Genomic DNA, 24,434 nt, shown 5'->3' with positions numbered 1-24,434 from the left:
GACCTGACTCGAGTTGCCACTTTTATGACTTGCGACTTGCTTGCCAAATACTTGGGAAAGACTTGACTTTGTCTTGGTAGCCAAGAGACTTGGCTTGACTTTGACTTGAACTACATGACTTGAAAAGTCATTTTGTTTCGAGTTGGAAATCTGCATTTTAATTAAGACAGTTTGCCTTTTGTTGTTGTTGAAAGAAACACTTTGGGGGGTCATTTGCCCCAAACTGGGAACCCAGTCTGCATTGTTCCACACCTGCCAGTGTCATGTAGCCACCTGCGTGAACAATGAAATGAGCTCCAAAGATAATATATTTTGGATTCAAGGATTATGTTGTCAATGAAGTCTTCAAAAAGAGGATGGCAACCTGCATGGCTTGCAACTCGCACATTAAAGACACAACGACGACATTGAACTTATCCGTCACTACAAAACTCCTAAAGACAGGAAAGCTAATTTAACAGTTTAGCTAGCTGGTCAAACATTAAGTTTCATAGACTGGTTTGGGACGATTAAAAATAAAAATCAGGTGATTGTGGACGTTTTAGTAAGGCTAAATAACATAACTATGGGTGGGACGCTTCATGATAATTGTCCGAACCTTTCATTTCTGTTCATAAGCACGCAAAAGTCTCTCATTTTTTCCTCTCTCTCTCTCACATGCACTCTAGAGTAGAAAGTAGCCCCTAAAATATAAGGCCAACCACTGAATGCAGAAGTGAAGCAGCATTGCGTTGTAGAGATTTAAAAAAATAAATAAAGTTGCGGAGACTTTTGCGGGCATGACCAATGGCTGACGAATGGTAGCTTGTACTGTAGTTTGTGATAATAACGTTTACAAGTGTCCACTCCATAACTACTGTGTCCAATAGTACTGTGTTAATAATCATTTGGTCAATGAGTGACACATTTTGACAAATAAAGAATGTCCATTGTCCATAGCCCAAATTATTCACATTTATTTTTAATATAGGCATATCCAATGGGTATGGCATTTATAGTTGATTACCAGGATCCTTTAGATTGATGCATAAGATTGCATTTCATCAAAACTTGTCAGATAAGATAGTAGTGTGTATTAGTAGTGTTTAGTAATAGTGAATACCTTTGAAAATATAAAAAACAATGAATGTTTTCATTTTAAGCACATCTTAAAATGAATTGCCACTTTATTGTTTCATTTTCTTCCTGAAGATACTCATTCAACAAATAACATTTCACTTTGATTTAGAATTTGGATAATAATATGAGGCGTAACGGAACGTGTTATGGTGGGCTGAAAGACTGTGGCAGCAACAGCATTAATGTGAATCTGCTCTGGAAGAGACTAACCCTACCTCTCTGTTCTTGACTGGACTTTCTCAGTATGTGGGCTTGTATGCCACTGCCGGTCACAGGACCCTGACACACTTTGTGTGAGGAGGAAGGGGAGGAGGGGGGAACAAAGTCCCTGCGCCTTATCCCCAAGCAAGAATCCTCAGGCAGTGTTACAATCACTCTGGGGCTTAGTGAACTTTGTAACAATCAACCCAAGTGGATGCATGCATTACCAACAAGGTTTCCCGTAGTTACAGTCACTTTGTTGTTTGTCACAAACATCCCTGCTTCAATGAAACGGGGTGGTTATGCTATTAATAACTGAGGTACAGCAAAGCCTCTTAGAGATCTTTATTTAACCGGATTGGCTGTGATGTATGGACACTTGATGAGTCTGTGACGCACTGGACTTTCAAGAACTACAGGGGATTTACATCCAAAGCCATTGATAAAACACTGGTACCTCCACTCTCTTCTCATTTCTCCTCTGTGACCTACACTCCTAAGGTGAATGGGCTTTGACAGGGGGTTTTCCCATCACCCACCCATTTCCTCACTCTGGAGGTTTTAGGTCACAAGCTAATAATATCTGGGACCCGGTAGCATGGCCGTCCGCTGTATGATCTTCGGCTTTGTAACACTGCCCCTTGACGGCTGAAAATGTGTCGAAGTAGAAAAGCAGATGGACCTCGTGACATTTGACTCTGAGCGCTTGTTCTCAAGTGTAACCACATTGTAAAAAGACAGAGACTGCTTCATGCCAAATTATAAAAAGGCAAATTTAAATAGATTAATTTTGAATTCATGGCACTGAAACTGTTGGACGAGACAGCAGAAGGTTTCCTAATCTTCCATCTGACTAGTGTGCTAAAAAGACAGCCATTAAAAGGTTACTGCTCTCATTTCTATCCAAGCCAACGCATACATATGATTTCACATTCACAATAGCATGGTTTTGGCCAAATGAATGTATTCTGACCTGGCTGCATAGATACCGATCGAATCATAGTCGTCATAACTTGCCTATGGTATCGTCGTCTGACTACTAGTGATCAGAACATCTAAAAACCGGTGGTGGTGCATCACTAGACTTGAAGCTCAGTGTGTTTAAATTACAGATAAAGTATGATGATTTAAAATCAATGAGAAAATCTAGTTTTATGCAGTTTTAGTTCATAATTACTGGCTATAAACACCTAATTTACAAGAACATCAACCCAATACTTATGGAATTGCAATCTCCTTGATCAAAATTCCCAGTATTTAATAGGTTGTTATATACTGTTACTCCTCAAGTTTTCTACACTTACTTTAACTCACTGTTTCCTTCACGTAATGACTCGTGTCTCATGCTGCCATTATGAAATTTACAGCTTCTACTTTTCCACACAGCCTCTTCCCCTTGCCTCTGTCGTGTGTGTGTGTGCGCCTGTGTCTACATGCTGCCTGTGTGTTGTCTGTCAGTCCGATGCTGTCGTCAGAGGATCCCATGCTTGGTCTTGTGACAGGTAGCCAGGCCCAGTGTGAAGCTGAGCAGCTATAAATATAAAGCTTGCTGCTGCTGCTGCTGCTTGCTGTTGCTGTTGTTAGGAAACGAGGGTAGAGGGCCAGTCTCCCTCTTTATCCTTTAGCCTCAATATCTGATTTGACAGGCAGTGGTGAATACACACTGAGAGAATGTTGGGCGTTAACTACAAAATTCCAGAACAATTTTGGATTTTGTCACCCAATGTTTCATTTTTTTGCACTTTTCTTTAGAACATAATTGCTAATTCTCTGGAATTTAGGGAAGTATTGTGCAATAATTTCACATTATCATGACGGCATTATACATGCATTTAATACATGCATTATACATGCATTTAATTTAAATCTTCAATTTGGAGGTAAAAAATATAGTCCACCTGTCACTGCCTTTCAATTGGAAAGCTATGTTTTCCCCTACTGCTTGTGTGGTTTGTTATCTGGAAAAACTACTTTGTTGAGGTGTGTAACGAGAAAAGGAAGAAACCTAAAAGCACAACGACAAGAGGTATTCCTTTAATTGAAGTTTTGTTAGTTGTTGGTTTGTAACTCGGATTACACAAAAACTACAAAGGCACTATCCATAGAACTTTGTGTATGTGCGGTACATGTGCGAAGGAAGAAGTTGCTGGAGGGAATCTCAGTAAACATTTGGACAAAGCAGTTTATTTATTATTTCACTGAAAAGGGTAGACAATGGTAGAGTTCTTACGTCATTCCTTGAAAGTAGCCTGCTGAATTTTCCACTTGTTCTAGAAGAACTTATTTTCATTTTTTGTCATTTTGGTCACGATAAAACCATTCCCATCACCTCTGAATCAAAAATGGTCTGGCCTGGTTGTCATATACCGTATACTCCACCAAGAAACCAGAATTAGCCTCAGAACAGGCGGACAGAAAAACAAACACAATGTTAACGGTTCGGAAAGCTTGTCGAACTCTGCCTTTGACTGAGTGGCATTCTAGTTTATCAAAACTCGGAACCATGAAGGTCGACAGACATGACTCCTTCGCCTTCAGTTGTCAACCACATTACCGCTACCTACATGACTGGAGTGTATTTGCAATTATCAACTGCAAGTTAAGGCACTTCAAATTTGCAAATGCCCAAGTTGTCTTGTGCGTAATCTGCTTTTTCATGTTCTGTTTCTCTTATGTGCCCTACATCCATCCATTTTCTGAGCCGCTTCTCCTCACTAGGGTTGCGGGTGCTGCTGGAGCCTATCCCAGCTATCATCGGGCAGGAGGCGGGGTACACCCTGAACTGGTTGCCAGCCAATCGTAGGGCACATACAAACAAACAAACAACCATTCGCACTCACATTCACACCTACGGGCAATTTAGAGTTTTCAATTAACCTACCATGCACTGTTTTTGGGATGTGGGAGGCAAACCAGAGTGCCCGGAGAAAACCCACGCAGGCATGGGGAGAACATGCAAACTCCACACAGGCGGGGCCGGGGATTGAACCCCAGTCCTCAGAACTGTGAGGCTGACGCTCTAACCAGTCGTCCACCGTGCCGCCTGTGCAGTATTACATTTGCCACTAAACTAGTAGATACAAACCTACAATTATGTAGCATTATTTTTTGGGACTCGATGGCTTACCATTTGACACGTGAGACATTTTGTAGAGGGGGCAGTGGTGAAATACTCACAATGGGTGCTGCAGAGTGCTTCCATGGATGTTTATCAATAACCACTAACAAGAGTGGAGCCAATGCGGACAATGTGCTCTTGTCTGTTTGTTTGTTTTTGTGTGTGGGCTTGTGTGTGTGTGTGAGTGTGTGTGTGTGCGCGTGTGCGTGCTGCCTGTGTTGAATGACTTTGGGTATAAATAGCCTGCCAGTCCTAGTTGTGATGACAGCTGACAGCATGCACCATTGTGTGAATTTGTTTCGTGAGTAGTGCTGTTCATCAGTTAACCCTCTCGGACCAATGCCTGTATGGCAGACTATACCTGGTAATATCTGCCATTATTTCCAGACGCTTGACCTCACCAGGTGATTTTTTTAAATTTCTTTTACAGTAACAGCTTAAAATTAACTGTCATAAATAGGTTCAAGTAAGTTAGACACAATTCATTGAAACACTTAAAAAGTGATAAAACAGTCTAAGCTTCAGGAATAATAATAATAGTCATTCATTTTACATTTTTTTTAGGGGCTACTTTTAACACCACAGAAAGAGGATTGCGTTTTCAAGGGCACTCACTGCTCTTATGGCTGCCATAAATTCAAGTACCAAGCAGGGTTCAAACCTGCATGGTAAAATTCAATTGGATTTCAAGTCCAACACCTTAACCTCCCAGCCATTGCAGTTGTTACAGATGAGGTGATATGCAGTAAACTCATGCATAAGTCACTCACACGAGCGCTAATGGCAAAATGAAAAAAAAAAATTCTAGAAAGTGACCATTGTGACTCTGGAGTCTTACTGTAAGCGTGCTTGTGTATATTCTTCTTCTTTTCTCACATTATTCTTTAAAAGCAATAAAAAGACAAAGAAAAGGAAAAACATATAGTTCAGCTGATCTTTTGATTCAAGGTCCTACTGAAATTTCCCACAATATACTGATATTCCTTGTCATGCATGGCAGTTGTTCAAACTCTAAGGTTATGTCCAAATTTAGAAAAATGTGATCAAATTCCAATTGTACAATCTCAGGGGCATTCCTCTGTATTGGCTTTTGTATGATTTACCATATGAAAAGCTTTTGTTGGATGACGCTATAGTGGTTAGATCGTCTGAATCACAGTTTGGGTTGGAATCTTTGGTTTAGTCCTTCCTGTTTGGATGTTCTCCCTGTGATTGTGTGAGTTTTCTCTGTGTACTCTGGTTTCTTCACATGTTCCCAAAACAAACACATTACGTTAATAAAAGACTCAATTGTCAATAGGTGTGTGAGTGTGAATTGTGTTTGTCTATATCTGTCCTGCAATTGACTGGCAACCAGTCCAGGTTGTATTCCAGATCTCGCGGAAAGTCGACTGTGATAGGCTCTAGCTCATCCTTGACCCTAATGAGGACCTGTACTATACATCACTGCCAGTCCTCCATGTTAACATGGATATTTGAATTCAGCAGCCGTCAATGGCAGTTAGTGAGTTAAAAATGAAACACAAATCCACTCTGATAAATATGATTAAAAGGTCCTGCTGTGTGTTAATATTTCATTTCATGTCTCCTCTTAGATCTGGAGCCTGATGACAACACATCGTTCTACATCCTAAGCCAGCCCCCATCAGTGGTCACGAACCACCAGTCAATCAGCCTTCCTCGTCATGGCACACAGTCCCACTCCTCGCTCATCAGCACTTCGCCTCGCCTTCAGTCACACAAACAAGGACCCATGTACCTGAGTTATGAGGCACAAGACTCTAAGTATGGCACCTCCCCCTTGCTCCCTTCTGCTCCAGTGGAGGCACCAAAAGCCTTCGAGTGCCCCAGTATTCAGATCACCTCCATCTCCCCGAACTGCCAGCAGGAGATGGATGTCAATGAACAAGATCTAAGGGCAAATGGCCCTGATAGGGACTATCGCAGTGAAAGGCCTCTTTCCAGAGACCACCTCTATTTGCCTCTTGACCATTCATACCGGGACTCCTCTCTCAGCCCAAGCCCAGGCAGCAGTCTCTCATCTAGGAGTTGGTTTTCTGACGCCTCCTCCTGTGAATCATTTTCCCATGTCTACGACGATGTTGACGCTGAGCTCAATGAAGCTGCCGCTCGCTTCACCCTGGGCTCGCCGCTTACATCCCCGGGCTGCGCCTCCCCTCAAACGGGCATCGGAAATCTGGAGGAGCAGCCGCAGTGGCAGCACCCTCACCCCTCCTTCGTCCAGCAGTCCCACTCTGTCACTCTGTCACCTCGACAGTCCCCCTGCCACTCACCGCGCACCAGTGTCACTGATGAGAACTGGCTTAGCCCACGGCCACCTTCTCGGCCCTCCTCGCGTCCCACCTCACCCTGTGGGAAGAGGCGCCACTCCAGTGCGGATATCTGCTATCCTGGCTCCGTGTCGCCACATCACTCACCCTCACCCACGCCGGGACCTTCACCTCGGGGCAGCGTGACAGAGGACACCTGGAATGGCAGTCCGTCTGGAGGAATGCTGCCCTTCCAGTGCTGCCAATCGGAGGCAGATATCCCATCCAAGACAAGGAAGACCTCACAGGACACAACAGCCATGCAGACATCAGCGAAAGGAGAGTTAGGAATAGATGACCAAGGAAATATGCCTCCTAATCTAGACTCTCCCTCAGAAGAGGTCCTCCACAGCCTCAAGAAGGATGGGCCTGGGGAGCAGTTCCTCTCTGTACCATCCCATTTTTCATGGAATAAACCCAAGCCTGGACACACACCTATATTCAGGTAACCCACATAATGACAATAAAAATGTTGCGGTTCAAATCTACAAGAAAGTCCAGTATTATGATATTGTGATGTGGCATAGCGTTACCTCTTAACCGATAAGTATCAAACATTGATAGTGCCTCTCCCTGTATAAAAACCCAAACTGTATTTCCTCAAATAGTGGATGTGGTACATTACAGGAGTGGAACAGTTTTTGAAAACTGTCCAAATGGTTTGGTTTAACTGTTTTGGTTCAGTTCAGACCAGTCCAGTCGGTTCATGTACCTCGTTCGTTTCATATGCACGAACAACTTTTTTCTTTTTTTCCTCTCATTTACAAATGTGGTGAAGCAGTGTGACAATGCTTATTGCAAGCCAATATGGCGGCGCACAGGGTTGCGGCAGTGTGTATAAGGTGCGTTTGGAAATTCAATCTAATGCCCCTAACTCAACTCTGAGAGTGCACAGTCCAACAGCGCTCTGAGTTTCCGAACGGTGCGGAGTCTAGCAGAGCTCGCTTAGGTTATTTTCAAATACACCCTATACTAGCGTCTTTTGTCCGCCCTGAGCCAATGTTTAATTCTGGGTAACGTAGTAACAATGCCCGTTTGCCTCGCTGTCAATACGTCATGATCTTGCAAAGAAAACTACATTTCCCATCACCTTTAAGGTAATCCCAAAGAGAGTTGTTTTTAGTATTTCTTTGGCTCCGGGGCAGCATTGTAGAGTAAGAAAAATAAGTTTGGGCATATTACCTAGAAAATTAATAGTGCCGAATCAAACCTCCAAGGGTATATTATATACGGTACAATTGTGAGATATGCGTCAGACCTACTTCAGCAACCCGAGGATACGCAATGCTAGTATGCAGCACAGCTAACCAGCCCCCTTAAAAAATTATTAGGCATGTACTGTAAGTGTTGGATATACACAAACTGTTATAATCCCTACACCGTTTACCTGATTTGGATGTAAATACCTTCAAATTAAAGTCTGCAGTTAAAGCACATTTTGTTCGTTTCAATTTTAATCCATTGTGGTGGTTTTTAGAGCCAAAATAATGAGAATATTGTCCATCTCATAAAATGGAGGGATGAAGAAGTTTGTGGAGTGAAGTTTATGCATGAGCTGAGCTGATCCACATATGATTACCATCAGGTAGATAATAATAATACATGTAACAATCACTCCTCTACTCCTATTGGATATTAATCATGAAACATGTGCGTCATAACTTTCATTCATTCATTCATATTCCATACCGCTTATCCTAACTAGGGTCGCGGTCGTGCTGGAGCCAATCCCAGGTGACTCGAGGCAAGAGGCAAGGGACACCCTGAACTGGTCATCCAGCCAATTGCAGGGCACATATAAACAAACAACAATTCACACTCACATTCATACCTACAGGCAATTTAGAGTTTTCAATTAACCTACCATGCATCTTTTTGGGATATGGGACGGGGAGAACATGCAAACTCCACACAGGTGAGGCGGGATTTGAACCCGGGTCCTCAGAACTGTGAGGCAGACGTGTTAACCAGTTGTCCACCATGACGCCGCATCATACTTAATATATTTAGCTTATATTTAGGAGAGTAATGAGTAGATCAGTGTATTCCAACATTTGTTGAGTCAAGGGGCCTATTTTCCATCCATCCATTTTCTTTACCGCTTATCTTCCCTAGGGTCGCGGGCCTGCTGGAGCTTATCCCAGCTATCTTCGGGCGGGAGGCGGGGTACACCCTGAACCGGTCGCCAGCCAATCGCGGGTCACATAGAAACAAACACCATTCACACTCGGGCAATTTAGAGTCTTCAATCAACCTACCACGCATGTTTTTGGTATGTGGGAGGAAACCCTACCCAGGCACGGGGAGAACATGCAAACTCCACACAGCGGGGCCATGCTTCTTACATTTACGTGATCATGATGGGAGTGCGAGAAGTAAGGTAGTAAAAGATGGAAGCGCATGATGCTAATTGCTAAGCTATCGTGTCATGAAGTCGCAAAACACTGAAATAAGTGATTGGGTGATACAGTACATTTAATGCGGCTGTGGAGATATAAATGTAAAATAATTCACGACCTCACAAGATGCCCTCTGAAACGGAAATGAATTAATACGTCGCTGGAGACGTCATCTGAGAACGGGGTCAGGTTAAAAATGTGTTTTATGATTAATTATGATTAATAATAAATATTTGTAATACTGTAACATTTGTTAGTCCCACAATGTGGAAATCTCCATCATTTCAGTACCAGTTGTGGATATAGGAAATATAAATCTATAATATAAATAACATGCAAGAGAAGACATATATATATATAAGTGCATTCAAAAAATGGAAATCTAAACTATTGTCCATGCATAAACTATCCAATTCAATCTATCAGCAAGTTATTTGTTTGTTTGCAAAATAGAGTGCTGAGTTTTAATTGACTTTTTAGGTCTCATTAATCAGATTATATATATATTTTTTTTACCAAGGTTAAAAACAGAATTGGTCAAGGAGAATTAATCCAAAGACACGTGTATTTTGACGATGGCACGTCCAAATCTCATATACTTTGATTCAGGCTGCAACTGTGTCTGCCATTACAAGGTTGATGCAATAAAAACATTGAAATGACAAATATTGAAGCCATAATTTAATAAAAATTACAATTATAAAGTGATGATTATGTTGTACAAACCCAATTCCAATGAAGTTGGGACGTTGTGTTAAACATAAATAAAAACAGAATACAATGATTTGCAAATCATGTTCAACCTATATTTAATTGAATACACTACAAAGAAAATATATTTAATGTTCAAACTGATAAACTTTATTGTTTTTAGCAAATCATTAACTTAGAATTTTATGGCTGCAACACGTTCCAAAAAAGCTGGGACAGGGTCATGTTTACCACTGTGTTACCTATCACCTTTTCTTTTAACACTCAATAAACGTTTGGGAACTGAGGACACTAATTGTTGAAGCTTTGTAGGTGGAATTCTTTCCCATTCTTGCTCGATGTACAGCTTCATCTGTTCAACGGTCCGGGGTCTCCGTTGTCGTATTTTACGCTTCATAATGCGCCACACATTTTCAATGGGAGTACCCGCACTCTTTTACTACGAAGCCACGCTGTTGTAACACGTGCAGAATGTGGTTTGGCATTGTCTTGCTGAAAATAAGCACGGGCCGTCCATGAAAAAGACGTTGCTTGGATGGCAGCATATGTTTCTCCAAAATCTGTATGTACCGTTCAGCATTAATGATGCCTTCACAGACGTGTAAGTTACCCATGCCATAGGCACTAACACAGCCCCATACCATCACAGATGCTGGCTTTTTAACTTTGCGTCCATAACGGTCTGGATGGTTCTTTTCCTCTGGCCCGGAGGACACAACGTCCACAATTTCCCAAAACAATTAGAAATGTTCACTCGTCGGACCACAGAACACTTTTCCACTTTGCATCAGTCCATCTTAGATGAGCTCGGGTCCAGAGAAGCCGGCGGCATTTCTGGGTGTTGTTAGTAAATGGCTTTTGCTTTACATAGTCGAGTTTCAAGTTACACTACGGATGTAGCGCCGAATTGTAATTACTGACATTGGTTTTCTGAAGTGTTCCTGAGCCCATGTTGTGATATCCTTTACACATCGATGTCGGTTTTTGATGCAGTGCCGCCTGAGGGATCGAAGGTCACGGGCATTCAATGTTGGTTTTTGGCCTTGCCGCTTACATGCAGTGATTTCTCCAGATTCTCAGAACCTTTTGATGATGATATGGACCGTAGATGATGAAATCCATAAATTCCTTGCAATTGTATGTTGAGGAACATTGTCCTTAAACTGTTCAACTATTTTCTCAAGCACTTGTTCACAAAGAGGTGAACCTCGCCCCATCTTTGCTTGTGAATGACTGAGCAATTCAGGGAAGCTCCTTTTATACCCAATCATGGCACCCACCTGACTTTCTCAGTTTTTTTTGCCACCTGTCCAAGCTTTTTTGGAACGTGTTGCAGCCATAAAATTCTAAGTTAATGATTATTTGCTAAAAACAATAAAGTTTATTAGTTTGAATATTAAATATATTGTCTTTGTAGTGTAATCAATTAAATATAGGTTGAACATGATTTGTAAATCATTGTATTCTGTTTTTATTTATGTTTAACACAACGTCCCAACTTCATTGGAATTGTGGTTGTACAACTGAACATAATTATTTTTATCCTATTACCTAATATCCTGCAATGCCTGTCTTGCGGTAATGTTCTTGGCAAAGTTTTGAAAATATGGAAATTCAGACAAATTGTTCTAGAAGTGAATTTCCGTTTCTCATCAGGGAAAGAAATCGAGTAATAACTGTAAATAACTCTTCAAAGACGCTAATGTTCACACGGTGTCGTCTTGTCGTTTCGCTGCATTTCTCCATAATATTCCTATTTGTTTTGTTTTAAACTGTTCACTTGACATAAAGATAAGTTTTGCTTTATTGGAGAAATGCTAATAGACACCTCCTCCATCTATAGTTTAGTAAATAAAAGCCCTCAGCCACTATTTTGTGGAAATGTAGGACACACTTAACGGCAATGTTGATTTATTAAAAATGACGTGTATCTCCATATTCTCTGTGCATTTCTATACGACCGATTAAAAAAAAGTTTTACTATGCAGCGGGTTTATCAATTGTTTTATTTAAAAAAAAAACAAAAAAAACAAAGCCGACTGGTTAGAGCGTCAGCCTCACAGTTCCCCGGGTTCAATCCCCGGCCCCGCCTCTGTGGAGTTTGCATGTTCTCCCCGTGCCTGCGTGGGTTTTCTCTGGGCACTCCGGTTTCCTCCCACATCCCAAAAACATGCATTAATTGGAGACTCTAAATTGCCCGTAGGCATGACTGTGAGTGCAAATGGTTGTTTGTTTCTATGTGCCTTGCGATTGGCTGGCAACCAGTTCAGGGTGTATCCCGCCTCCTGCCCGATGACAGCTGGGATAGGCTCCAGCACGCCCGCGACCCTAGTGAGGAGAAGCGGCTCAGAAAATGGATGGATGGATGGATTTTCAGCAGCGTTCATCGCCTAGTTTGTGATGACAGTAAACACTATTGTGATATTATCATTATTGTTGGCAAATTATCGCAATACAAAGTATCATATCACAAGTTTCCTTGCATTATCCATCCTTATAGAAAGCAGGTGTGCAGCATGTTTTTATTTGAACAAATGCTAGGAATTTTTCCATTAGTTTGCATTTCCAGACACTGTCTGGACAAGTTCTCTCTTTTATGATTATGAATGCTATCGCTACTTGACGAGATTTGAAAGGCAGTTAATTGGTCGAGGCCATGAAAGCACCCATAAACAAAGTTTAACTGTGCCATAAATCTTGAACGTTTTGATCTTCAAGACAAATAACAGTGCAGTAAAATTAAAAAAGAACATTGTTTGACGAGATCGGGCTTTGGAGGGAAAACACACTGTGCTCCTGTGTTCAATAAAAGAACTTTGAACTGTGTATCAGCAGTATAAATCTTACATAGTTACACTGCAATGGCTAAGAGGAGAGGCTTGCGTCTTCTAAATAGTATCCACATTAAAGGGTGATAAATGGATTCAAAAGTTCAACATGTATTATTTTAGGCTAAAAGTCTGCTGTCTGTTCACCAGATGACGGCCTACAGTGTGTGCACTGGCCCTTATAGTGTTGTAAATCACCAGAGGGTGCATATGGTAACAAGGTCAACAACACCCACCCACACAGTTGTGTACATAGACTGATGTAAACATATGCACAGACATAACACATGTGCTTGCCCGTGCTAGCCACTTTCTAGACTATAACGTCAACCTTTCGCTGATGCAGTCATTTGATCTTCTCGCCTCTCTATTGCAGGTAGACATTTCGTCCATAACAGTAGCCACACTGTAGCTGTTGTTTTTCTACCTTTTTGTTTTGTTGCTGTTCTGCATAAACAGCATGGGAAAAGAATGTGGGGAACAAAGTGGAGCCAGCAATTTCCGGCCTTCTCAAGGAGTATCAGAGTTGTAAGAGAGGCAGCAATGTGAGGTGTGAAGTTTAATACCCAACACTCACTTCTCCCACCCAGTTTTGTTGAAATACGTTGTCACTGTCCGACCAGTATTTTATACACCAGAGGCTGGCACTGATAGCCGTACTCATCTAGTTATGTGATTGCATGTTGTTGTGTTGCTATGTAAAAGAACAAGCAGGTGCTGCTTCGCTGAGTTCTGTGTAAAAGGAAAAGGCAGATAAATGCTGTTCTTCTGTTACAGCTCAGATGGAGCAATTTTGCTGAATTTCTGTATAAAAGAGGCTCCTTCCTGACACATTGATGTGAAGATTGCTATTCAGTAACACAAATCCACAAAAACCTATTCATCATTCCCAATGAGTATTGAGTAAAAATGTGCTAATCGGGTTGGGTTTTTGAGATCATACAATAGTTGGGGGCGGGACGGTGGACGACTGGTTAGAGCGTCAGCCTCACAGTTCTGAGGACCCGGGTTCAATCCCTGGCCCTGGCCTGTGTGGAGTTTGCATGTTCTCCCCGTGCCTGCAGTGGGTTTTCTCTGGGCACTCCGGTTTCCTCCCACATCCCAAAAACATGCATTAATTGGAGACTCTAAATTGCCCATAGGCATGACTGTGACTATGAATGGTTGTTTGTTTATATGTGCCCTGCGATTGGCTGGCAACCAGTTCAGGGTGTACCCTGCCTCCTGCCCGATGACAGCTGGGATAGGCTCCAGCACGCCCGCGACCCTAGTGAGGAGAAGCGGCTCAGAAAATGGATGGATGGATGGACAATAGTTGGGCAATACATCCTCTTTGAGATGTCTACATTGTGGCTGATTATACTTAAGTTGTTCTTGATCGATCCCCCTCCAAAATGTCAATCGTTGTAAAGAAAAGAAAATAATAATAATATATATACTATTTCAAACACGATTATTTAATAAAACTCTCTGAATGTCCTGTTTCCATGTCAGTATTGTAGAGAGAAGAATAATGCTTTCCAGAGGCATAGTTGAACGCCGTATAGCTCGTGTCTTGTTGGTTTTCTTTAGACCATACCACAAACGAGTTGAAACTGAATCAATTACACTCCACTTTGCTGAAGACGAGTGATGCATTCTGCAAGGAATCCAAGTATAAAGAAGATCACAACTGAAACCTTCAAATTGGAGCAGCTTTTGTGCACCGTTATGACGTGGTCAGCCCTCAAAGGATGCAGCCCCTGAATTGGGACAAATTTAGTCCATTCAACCCTAGTACTGTCATGAACGGAACAAAGGACAGGACCCAAAATGCACGACTCCAATTCAAATGGATAGTCCCAGACGGGACTCCCGGGCGGGCTTGAGCAAGCTGACGTGAAATGCAGGGTGGACCCGCATCGACCTTGAGAGCCTAAGCTTTATGGTGACAGGGTTGATGACCTTTGTGATGGGGAAGGGCCCAACAAACCTGGGAGCGAGCTTATGGGATTCCACCCTGAGTGGAATATGCTTGGTGGAGAGCCAAACTCGCTGACCCACTTTGTAGTTAGGGGCTGGCGTCCTCCTACGGTCAGCTGCGCTCTTGTAGGACCGTCCTTGGCGTAGCAGCATTTAGCGGGCTCGCTCCCAGGTCCTCCTGCAGCGTCTCACCAAGGTCAATGCAGATGGAACCATGGATTCTGGGGCTATGGCAGGAAACAGAGATGGACAATGTGAAAAGGCGATAGATCAGTGGATGCAGAGGGGAGAGAATTGTGAGAGAACTCGACCCAAACCAGCTTCTGAGTGCAGGATTGTGGCTCCTGTGACGCGAGACATCGGAGACCAGTCTCCAGGTCCTGGTTCAGCCTCTCAGTTTGTCCGTTGGTTTCAGGATGAAACCCAGAAGACAGACTGACAATAAGCACCTATTAATTTGCAAAACTCCTTCCTAAATCGTGAAACAAATTAGGGTCCACTATCTGATACCACATTCTTTGGAAAACCATGAAACTTGAATACCTGGTTTATCATCAACTTGGCATTTTCTTTAGCTGAGAGGAGTTTCGGCAGTGCAATGAAGTGTGCCATCTTAGAGAACTTGTCAACAACTGTGAGAATGGTGGTATTTCCTTAAGGGGCCGGTAATCCTGTCACAGAGTCTACGGAAATGTCTGACCAAGGACGTTGTGGAATTGGCAGGGGTCGCAATTCCCCAGAAGGACGTTGACGAGTGGGCTTGTTAGCAGCACATACCTGGCAAGCATTGACGTAACATTAGGCCACCAAAAGCGCTGTTCGACCACAGATTGAGTTTTGGCAATGCCTGGGTGACATACAGTCCTGTTCGTGTGAGTCCAGTGGATAACTCTTCTCCTTAAGGTCGGGACCACATAAAGGCTGTTTTCAGGGCAATCTTCAGGGCTAAGAGTGTTCTTCAGAGCCTCTTTTATCGCAGTTTCAATGTCTCAAACAAAAGCAGAAATGAAACATGACTTGGGCAAAATGGTTTTAGGGTCGGACGAACAATTCTCTACGCAGAAAATACGCAATAAAGCATCTGGCTTACCATTTTTAGAACCAGGTCGGCAGGATAACGTGAAATTAAATCTTATGAAGAATAGAGTCCATCTAGCCTGCCTAGCATTTAATGTTTTAGCGGACTTGAGATACTCAAAGTTGTTGTGATCCGTCCATACTAAAAACGGGGTCTGAACCCCTTCTAGCCAGTGCCTCCACTCCACCAAAGCCACATTGACAGAAAGCAGTTCACGGTCACCTATGTCGTAATTTCTCTCGGCTGGAGTCAGTTTTTTCGAGAGATAACACAAGGATGAAACTTACCATCCTTGAGACATTTCTGGGAGAGCACTGCTCCTATTCCGGCATCAGACGCATCAACTTCTACAACAAACTGCTGTTTGGGATCTGGCAAAGTGAGGATGGGAGCGGTGGTAAAGCTCAATTTTAGTTTCTGAAAGGTTGAGTCACAAAGCGGGTTCCACACAAATGGTGTATGTGGCGAGGTAAGATCATGCAAAGGCGAGGCTATTGAACTGAAATTTCTAATGAACTTTCTGTAGAAATTTGCGAACTTTTAAAAAGAGAGGTTTAATAAACGGGCAGAGGTCGGTACAGAGGCAGGCAATCCGCAAAGGCAACAGTATCCAAAAAACGTGAGGCAAAAAGGCAAGGTCAATAATCACAACAGGGTCTCGTCTTACTGTGAGTTGGTGACATGGAAACAAGGAATGCTGGAACGTGACAACTAGGTACAACAAACTGGTGACCATAAAGAAAGAAACACGAGGTTAAATGCATGGGGTAATTAGGGTACCGAGGCACAGGTGGGGAAGATGCTCACAGGAGCAGGTGTGTATGAGACAGGGGGAAGACAAAAAAACAGAACACACACCCATGACAAGTACCCAGTAAACAACCTTGAACTATAAATTGGACAAAACAAAAATAAATTGATTGAATCTTTTTTGTCTAGTACTTACAGTGAATACATAAAGTCAATACATTGTATTGTAGTATACATCTGCGGGTAGGATGATGCCTCTCCAGTAGGACTTGGACATTTGAGAAAGGTTATGCTGAGACAATCTATAAGGCACCCTTCTGTCCCTGCTCAGGTTTCATCTGGCCTTCTCTACTTATATTACCGTGGCAGCCTTACAAGCCACACTTGATCAGGTGATTATGTCATGGCTCCTGTCAGGAAAACCTAAAGTTTACCAAACTGCCTTTACACCGGTGATGTGCTTAGTGTCTTGGAAGTAGTGCAAGTTACACAAGAGAGAACAAAGACATAAGAAGCTTTTGTGATCAGTATCAGAATCAGAATCATCTTTATTTGCCAAGTATGTCCAAAACACACAAGGAATTTGTCTCCGGTAGTTGGAGCCGCTCTAGTACAACAAACAGTCAATTTACAGAACACTTTGGGGACATAAAGACATTGACAAAAAACAATTGTGCAAAAAGATGCAGAGTCCTCTAGCACTTAGAGCAGTTCGAACGACTAATATTGCAATAGTCCGGTGCAATGACCATTGTGCAAAGGGCGCTGAGACTTCAAAGAGTGTATGCGGTTTAAAGTGACGAGTAGTGCGATCATCTGGGACAATGTTGGTTGTGCAAATGTTACAGATACTCCTCAATCAGTGTGCAAATGGAGCAGATGCTACTCTGGCATGAGTGGCCAGTATATGCAAATAGTGCAGCATGGCGAGACAACTACAGTGAGTGCACGAGTAATACATAATTGGCCCCACAGAAATGTGACAACGAACTCAAGTCAAAAAATTGCCAGCTTGTTGTAATGGAATTATAGGTTAGGTGTTTGGGGAACAAGTAATGGTTCTCCTGGGCAAAGTCTGGTGTTTATCTGACCCTTGCACCACCCTGAATACCACGTGGACTTTCTTACCACATTTAGATATCACATTCCCATCTTTACCTTACTTTCTGCACCAGTCTAATGCGTCTCCGTTGATTGCAATTCATATTTTCAGACAAAATATTTTATAATTCAAGCTCTACGTAACTGAAATGTTAAGTGTTTAGAGTAGTGCATTTAGCGCAACATTTTAAATACAGTATACAATGAATTACATCATAAATCCCTTCCGACAAGTTTTGACTGGGTTAATATTCATTTTTCATGGCTATGATTCCAAAATTGGATTTTGACCAATATAATTCACTTGAATAGAGAGACTCAGTTCGTCAGAAAAACACAATGCCAGGTCGTGTGGCACACTACATATGAAGTACACTTGCACAACAAACACCTTGACAGTACACACACATTCTCCTACCCTGTTATTATTGCTTGATCCAAACAGATAGCAGCTAGCAACTGACAAGTACCTCTTGGAGATATTAGTGTTAGAACAGACTATAGTATAACTATGATTTAACAGCAGTAGGATGCTGGTAAACCATCTAAATTTCCCATTCAAATTAATGGCCATTGACTTTAGCTGTTGGGCACTTTAACATTTGTTAACTATCAGATTCAGACTGAACACAGTTGCACGGTACAATTCCTTCTTTTTCTTTTGTTTGAATTCAGCAATATTGTGATAAGCCATAATAGAGCTGCATGTAGCACTCTTCACCATACTACCCTCGTAAGGTCCATTTTTCTGTTCTGTTGTGATAATCACATAAGTCATCATAAATACAATGAATAAAAACACTTACATTTACTTGGTTGACATCTAAGATAGCCGGCACGGTGATCGACTGGTTAGCACATCCGCCTCACAGTTCTGGGGACCGGCGTTCAAATCCCGGCCCTGCCTGTGTGGAGGTTACATGTTCTTCCCGTGCCTGGGTGGGTTTTCTCCGGGCACTCCGGTTTCCTCCCACATCCCTAAAACATGCATGATAGGTTGATTGGAGACTCCAAATTGCCCGTAGGCGTGATTGTGAGTGCGAATGGTTGTTTGTTTCGTGTGTCCTGCGATTGGCTGGCGACCGGTTCAGGGTGTACCCCGGCTCCAGAGAACGCCCGAAGATAGCTGGGATAGGCTCCAGCACCCCCGCGACCCTGGTGAGGATAAGCGGTATAGGAAATGGATGGATGGACATCTAAGATTTGTGTTTTTGTGCACATTTTTCCCCAAAATGTTGTTCAGTCTACAAATAGTACGACCTCGGAGGCGTTCCACTGTATATTTCCTCAGCCTTGAAAGGGTAATACAACTCTTATTATTAATTACAATTTCGGTGCAGATTCGAATAAAGGAATTTATTGCTTCTATGGAGGAAGTAGCCTGTTAACCAAAGTCAGGGTCAGACTACTCTCACAATGGCACGAAGACTATCCATCCATCCATCCATCCATTTTCTGAGCCACTTCTCCTCACGAGGGTCGCGGGCGTGCTGGAGCCTATCCCAGCTATCCTCAGGCAGGAGGCGGGGTACACCCTGAACTGGTTGCCAGTCAATCGCAGGGCACATACAAACAAACAACCATTCACACTCACATACACACCTACGGGCAATTTAGAGTTGTCAATTAACCTACCATGCATGTGTTTGGGATGTGGGAGGAAACCGGAGTGCCTGGAGAAAACCCACGCAGGCACGGGGAGAACATGCAAACGCCATATAGGCGGGACCGAGGATTGAACCCCAATCCTCAGAACTGTGAGGCAGACGCTCTAACCAGTCGTCCACCGTGCCGCCGGCACTAAGACTACTGCCATAAAATCCTGTTAGTCTCAGCCAGAACACTGGCAACACTACACAATATATTACAATATTAAAATATCCCTTCTTTTACGATCATTGAGCTAATCTTGTCAAATCAAGCTGTTGAGGGAGGCGGGTCCGGAAAACATGTACCGGATATAACCATAGCAGCAACAACAACAATCACAGAGGAAGAGGCACTAATTTTGATTGTGGCAATGTTTTGTGATGAAAAAAAGAACAAAAAGAATTTAAAAAATGTTTTCATCTCATCCCTTGGTGTTCCGGAAAGGACGGTCTGGGCTGTCCATTCTTCAAGAAGAGCTTGAAGTAATGTTCATGTACGTTTCATCCAGCTAGCAAGCAGACAACATAACGTTATGTAGCAAGCTATTTTGCTCCAACTTTTTCTTTTTCTTTTTTGTGGTCATGGTAATAGTCACACCCAACATCAAAACTGCAGGTTTGCTGCTGCCATAACTCCACGAGCTTTTCTTTAATTTCTTTCTTCTACTCGTCCCTCTTTCTGTTAGATATGGTGAGCGTGACTAAATGCTGACAACGGTAGCAAAAGGAAGTGAGGCACCATTGTAAGGTGGACTCCCTCGGGGTCGATGTCAAGGTGCTATGTCGTAGGTTCTCGTTGATATGTCACATAAACGGAAGATATCCAAAAAAAAAATCAAACGTGAGACTTTCCATTGGCATTGTAGAGCTTCTCTGATGCCAAATTGACAAACAAAACGAATTTTGTCATTCCAGAAAAAATATGTCAGGCCCGATCTTGGAAATCGGCCACCATAGCAAATTGGGTCAATAACGGGCCTCAAATCTTGTAGTCAGATCCAGGAATAACAAAACAATGGACAAACACAAATTTGGTGCTTTATGATGGCTTGTTGCCAGAAGTCTTCTCACTACTGAGTACTATTTTAAATTTCAATTGTGTATGTGCGGTCTTTTCTCCTCAGGACATCCTCACTTCCTCCCCTCGACTGGCCGCTTCCAAGTCAGTTCGGCCAGTACGATCTGAAGATTGAAGTGCAACCTAAAGCGCACCACCGAGCGCACTACGAGACCGAGGGCAGCAGAGGAGCTGTCAAAGCGGCATCGAGTGGCCATCCCATTGTCAAGGTATCACATATTTTGGTGTTTAACAAACACTTTGAAGCCAGCAGATTGCAGATTTTTACTGCCTTACACCCTGGACTATTGTGTCATTAAACCAATGATGCCAGTTTTTATTGCAGTGCCGCTGGAAAGGATCGGTCACGGGCATTCAGTGTTGAATTTCGACCTTGCTGCTTTCGTGCAGCGATTTCTCCAGATTCTCTGAATCTTTTGATGATATTGTGGACCGTAAATTATGAAATCCCTAAATTTCTTGCAATTGTACTTTGAGAAACATTGTTCTTAAACTGTTGGACAATTTGCTCACACAGTTCACAAAGTGGTGAACCTCGCCCCATTCTTGCTTGTGAACAAACTGAGCCTTTTGGGGATGCTCCATTTATAAGCATTCATGATGCTGAACTCACCTGTTTCCAATTAACCTGTTCACCTATGGAATGTTCCAAACAGATGGGTTTTTTTTAGCATTCCTCAGTCTTTTGTTGCCCCTGTTCCAGAATTTTTGGAAGGGCTTAAAGGCATCAAATTCAAAATGAGTGATTATTTGCAAAAACAAAGTGCATCAGTTAGAGCATTAAATATCTTGTCTTTGTGACCTATAGGTTGAAAAGGATTTACAAATCATTGTTTTCTGTTTGTTTGTTTTTTAAACCATTTTTATTCTTATTTATTTTATAGGTTTCACACACACAACATCCAACTTCATACCAAAGAGTTCAACTATTGCACCCTTTTGTGCTGAAGTTGTCCTCAAAATAAGAGATAGACTGAGCCAAAATTAGTTGCTGAATTCAGCTGCCACTTCCTCAGTCAGACTGTTTCACCACTTTTCAGGGATTTCCTTCCGCATTTGAAACACAGTGTACTCTCACCACAAGCATTAGAAACCCCTTCGTACTTGGAATACTCTTCATACTTGAGTTACAGATGCCAGTAACTGATAACGTTTTCGAAGTATTTTTACCTCCTCCAACATCTTGGTGTTTCCTCAGTACTTCTAACCTGATCGGTTGACTATTTAATATTGTACAGCTGCTTCAAGCTGGTAATAAGCATCTACTGTATGGTTTTATTTTACACACACACACAAACGTGTATATATATAAATATATAAATACCATGCCTCATAGACAAAAAAACATTTGAGCAAGCAATAGTAAAAGACCTCGTCCCCTAATAATTTACGGCTACGGTAACAAGCATCCTTCTGTGTGATTAAAGTAGAACCTGTTGTGAACCCTAACAATGGCTGAGTTCCTGAGTGCTTCAATAGCGGCCCTACAGCCCATCAGGAACACTGCACACATTCCATTCACCCAACTGTACCTTAATCTGGATACCTGTAATCATATTTATTTTAGTCCTATTTTCCAAAATGTAGATAGCTCTGTAAATTTGGTTAATTTACAGTGTGCTACACCTCAAAGGTTGCACAAAAGCTGTGATACCAGCACATTACACATGTATTAAGTGAGTATCAGTCAATCACTCAATCAATCAATCAATCAATCAGACTTTATTTATAAGTGGTTTTCATACAAAAATTATGCAACACAATATGCTACACATGAATTAAAATATAAAAACAAATCAAAACTGGCCGCCACTTGTCTGCAATGACACAGACACGAATGACACATGCAGGTTAAAAATAATACTGTAATGACCTAATAACCTGTCAAAAGAATTAACACTTTTCTAACCCTTTTTTTGGCTTTTTATGATTTTTTTTTTTTGTGTGTGTGTAAAAACATGGAATATGTGGGGCACATCGAGCCTGACCAGCTCTAAATTTGTCGAGGTGAGACTGAGACTTTTTATAGCATTTACTATTAACTATTCTCTATGTAGGGGCATTTTTTTGCATCATTTTTGTCGTGTAACAGGTTGTTGAAAGAGCAGTAATATGATAATTATGCAGATTGAGTGCAAGGTAGAACAGTTATGACATGGTTTCAGTTGGAAAGGTCGAACAGCTGTCGTCATGAAATCTCTTGAAAAGAACCCGGAAGACCAAAAATCTCGTTTTATTGTTGTTGCCGCTTAAGAACCGGCCTGTCTGTTCTCACATAATCAGTCAGGCAGGCTCCCCTCCAGGCTGATAATTAACCATTTCAACCTCAGCGTGACCAAGATTCTATCCTGCCATATGTGACGATGCATAATTTAGCGGTCAAAGTTTGTCAACCAAGCTTTTCTATACACTTGCCCTGATTTCTCATTCTTTGTTTGGGTAGTGCAGTTGCATTACATCCTATAGTGTTTAATACCAGTGTTGGATAAGTTATTTTATCAATGTAATATATTATGGATTTCCACTTACTGTGATTTGAAAGCAGTTAGTTACGATATTACACTACTTCTCCGGTCCTTTTGAGTCACCTCACCAAAACAATAAAATGTACCTAAATAAACTCAAGACAATAAAAAGTACCGTATTTTCATGACCATAAGGCGCACCGTATTAAAAGGTGCAGTCTCAGTTACGGGGTCTATTTCTGTATTTAACACATAAAAAAGGCGCACCGTATTATTGGGCGCAGGCATGGTAAAACATACGGTAGCTTGCATGCACGCTAAAACAATGTTTTTAAAAAGGCAGCGGGAGCAAAACTGAGTTCGGTGGTACTTTATTGAAGTATTTAACAATGTACTCACGTTATTTTTTTATCACACCTCATCCACAAATCCATCAAAGTCCTCATCTTCTGTATCCGAAATGAACAGCTGGGCAAGTTCTCCATCAAACTCGCCAGGTTCTCTCTCGTCATTGTCAGAGTCAGTCTCGTTGTCATGCGGCTCCTCAGAAATGATGCCGGCTTTTACGAAAGCTCGAACAACAGTGCAAGCAGACACGTTAGCCCAAGCATTCACAAATTGTGGCGTAACTCGCCCGGCGCTGCCTCCTAGTCTTCGTAAAACTGTGTTCGCCATCTGTCAATCCATTGCTCGAGTTGGTCTTCCAACTCGGGCCACCTCGCCTTGTTTTCCACTGCGGTCAAGCCAGCCTCCACTCGTAAAGTAGCAGTCAAGCCAGCCGCCCCTAAATTTGTTCATATTAGGCATTACGGTAATAGGACGCCAACTCGCGGTGAAAGCCAGCTTCAAAATAAAATCTTTCCAATAATACGGACGTCAGTGCTCTTCGGTTAAGGAATGCAAACAGCAAAGTTCATTTGACTCTTGAGATACATTAAAAAATTTAGTTTATTTGATATCTTAGGAAAAATAAATAGTAAATGGACTGCACTTATTTGCTCTCAGTGGGCCTGGCAATGCCTTGCATGGCAGCAGTCGCCCATTGGTTTATGAATGTGTGTGTGAATGTGAGGCTTTGTAAAGCGCTTTGGGCACTGTGATGGTGTAGATAAAGGGCTATATAAGTGCAGTCCAGTTACCATTTATTTTTCATAGGATATCAAATAAACTACATTTTTTAATCCATCTCAAGATTCAAATTAACCTTGCTGGTTGCATTCCTTAACCGAAGAGCATTGACGTCCGTATTATAGGGAGGCTTTTATTTTGAAGGGGGCTTTCGCCGCGAGTTGGCAACTTATTACCATAATGCCTAGTATGAACAAAATTAGGGGTGTCGGGCTTGACTGCTACTTTACGAGTGGAGGCTGGCTTGACCGCAGTTTGTTTCCGCGGAAACTCAGCTTCGTCTTCTTGACTTGGTGAAGCTCATTTTCCTGCTTCCTCCACTTGCGAACCATGGATTCGTTTATCTTGAATTCTCTCGCGGCTGCTCGATTCCCATGTTCCTCCACGTAACTAATAGCTTGCAGTTTAAACTGTGTTTCGTAAGCGTGTCTCTTCGTAGGTGCCATTTTCGGGGGTCCTTAGCCAAACCGATGCACATACCGGAACGATATACCTACTGGGGGCGTGTCTTTAGCGA

At 42.2% G+C, this 24,434-nt stretch overlaps 1 protein-coding gene across 1 annotated transcript in view; it reads left to right on the top strand.

Annotated features, from left to right (window-relative positions):
- The window catches only part of nfatc3a (nuclear factor of activated T cells 3a), an 85,473-nt gene that overhangs the window by 10,877 nt on the left and 50,162 nt on the right, over nt 1–24,434 (top strand). Inside the window, exons 2-3 of the mRNA XM_061667819.1 lie at nt 6,034–7,213; nt 20,371–20,533. Of these exons, the coding sequence (XP_061523803.1) occupies nt 6,034–7,213; nt 20,371–20,533 (1,343 nt within the window). The remainder of the gene's footprint in view (nt 1–6,033; nt 7,214–20,370; nt 20,534–24,434) is intronic.

Source organism: Phycodurus eques, chromosome 2 (assembly GCF_024500275.1).
Source record: "Phycodurus eques isolate BA_2022a chromosome 2, UOR_Pequ_1.1, whole genome shotgun sequence".
Lineage (NCBI taxonomy): Eukaryota > Metazoa > Chordata > Actinopteri > Syngnathiformes > Syngnathidae > Phycodurus > Phycodurus eques.
This window is presented reverse-complemented; position numbering and strand designations above follow the sequence as displayed.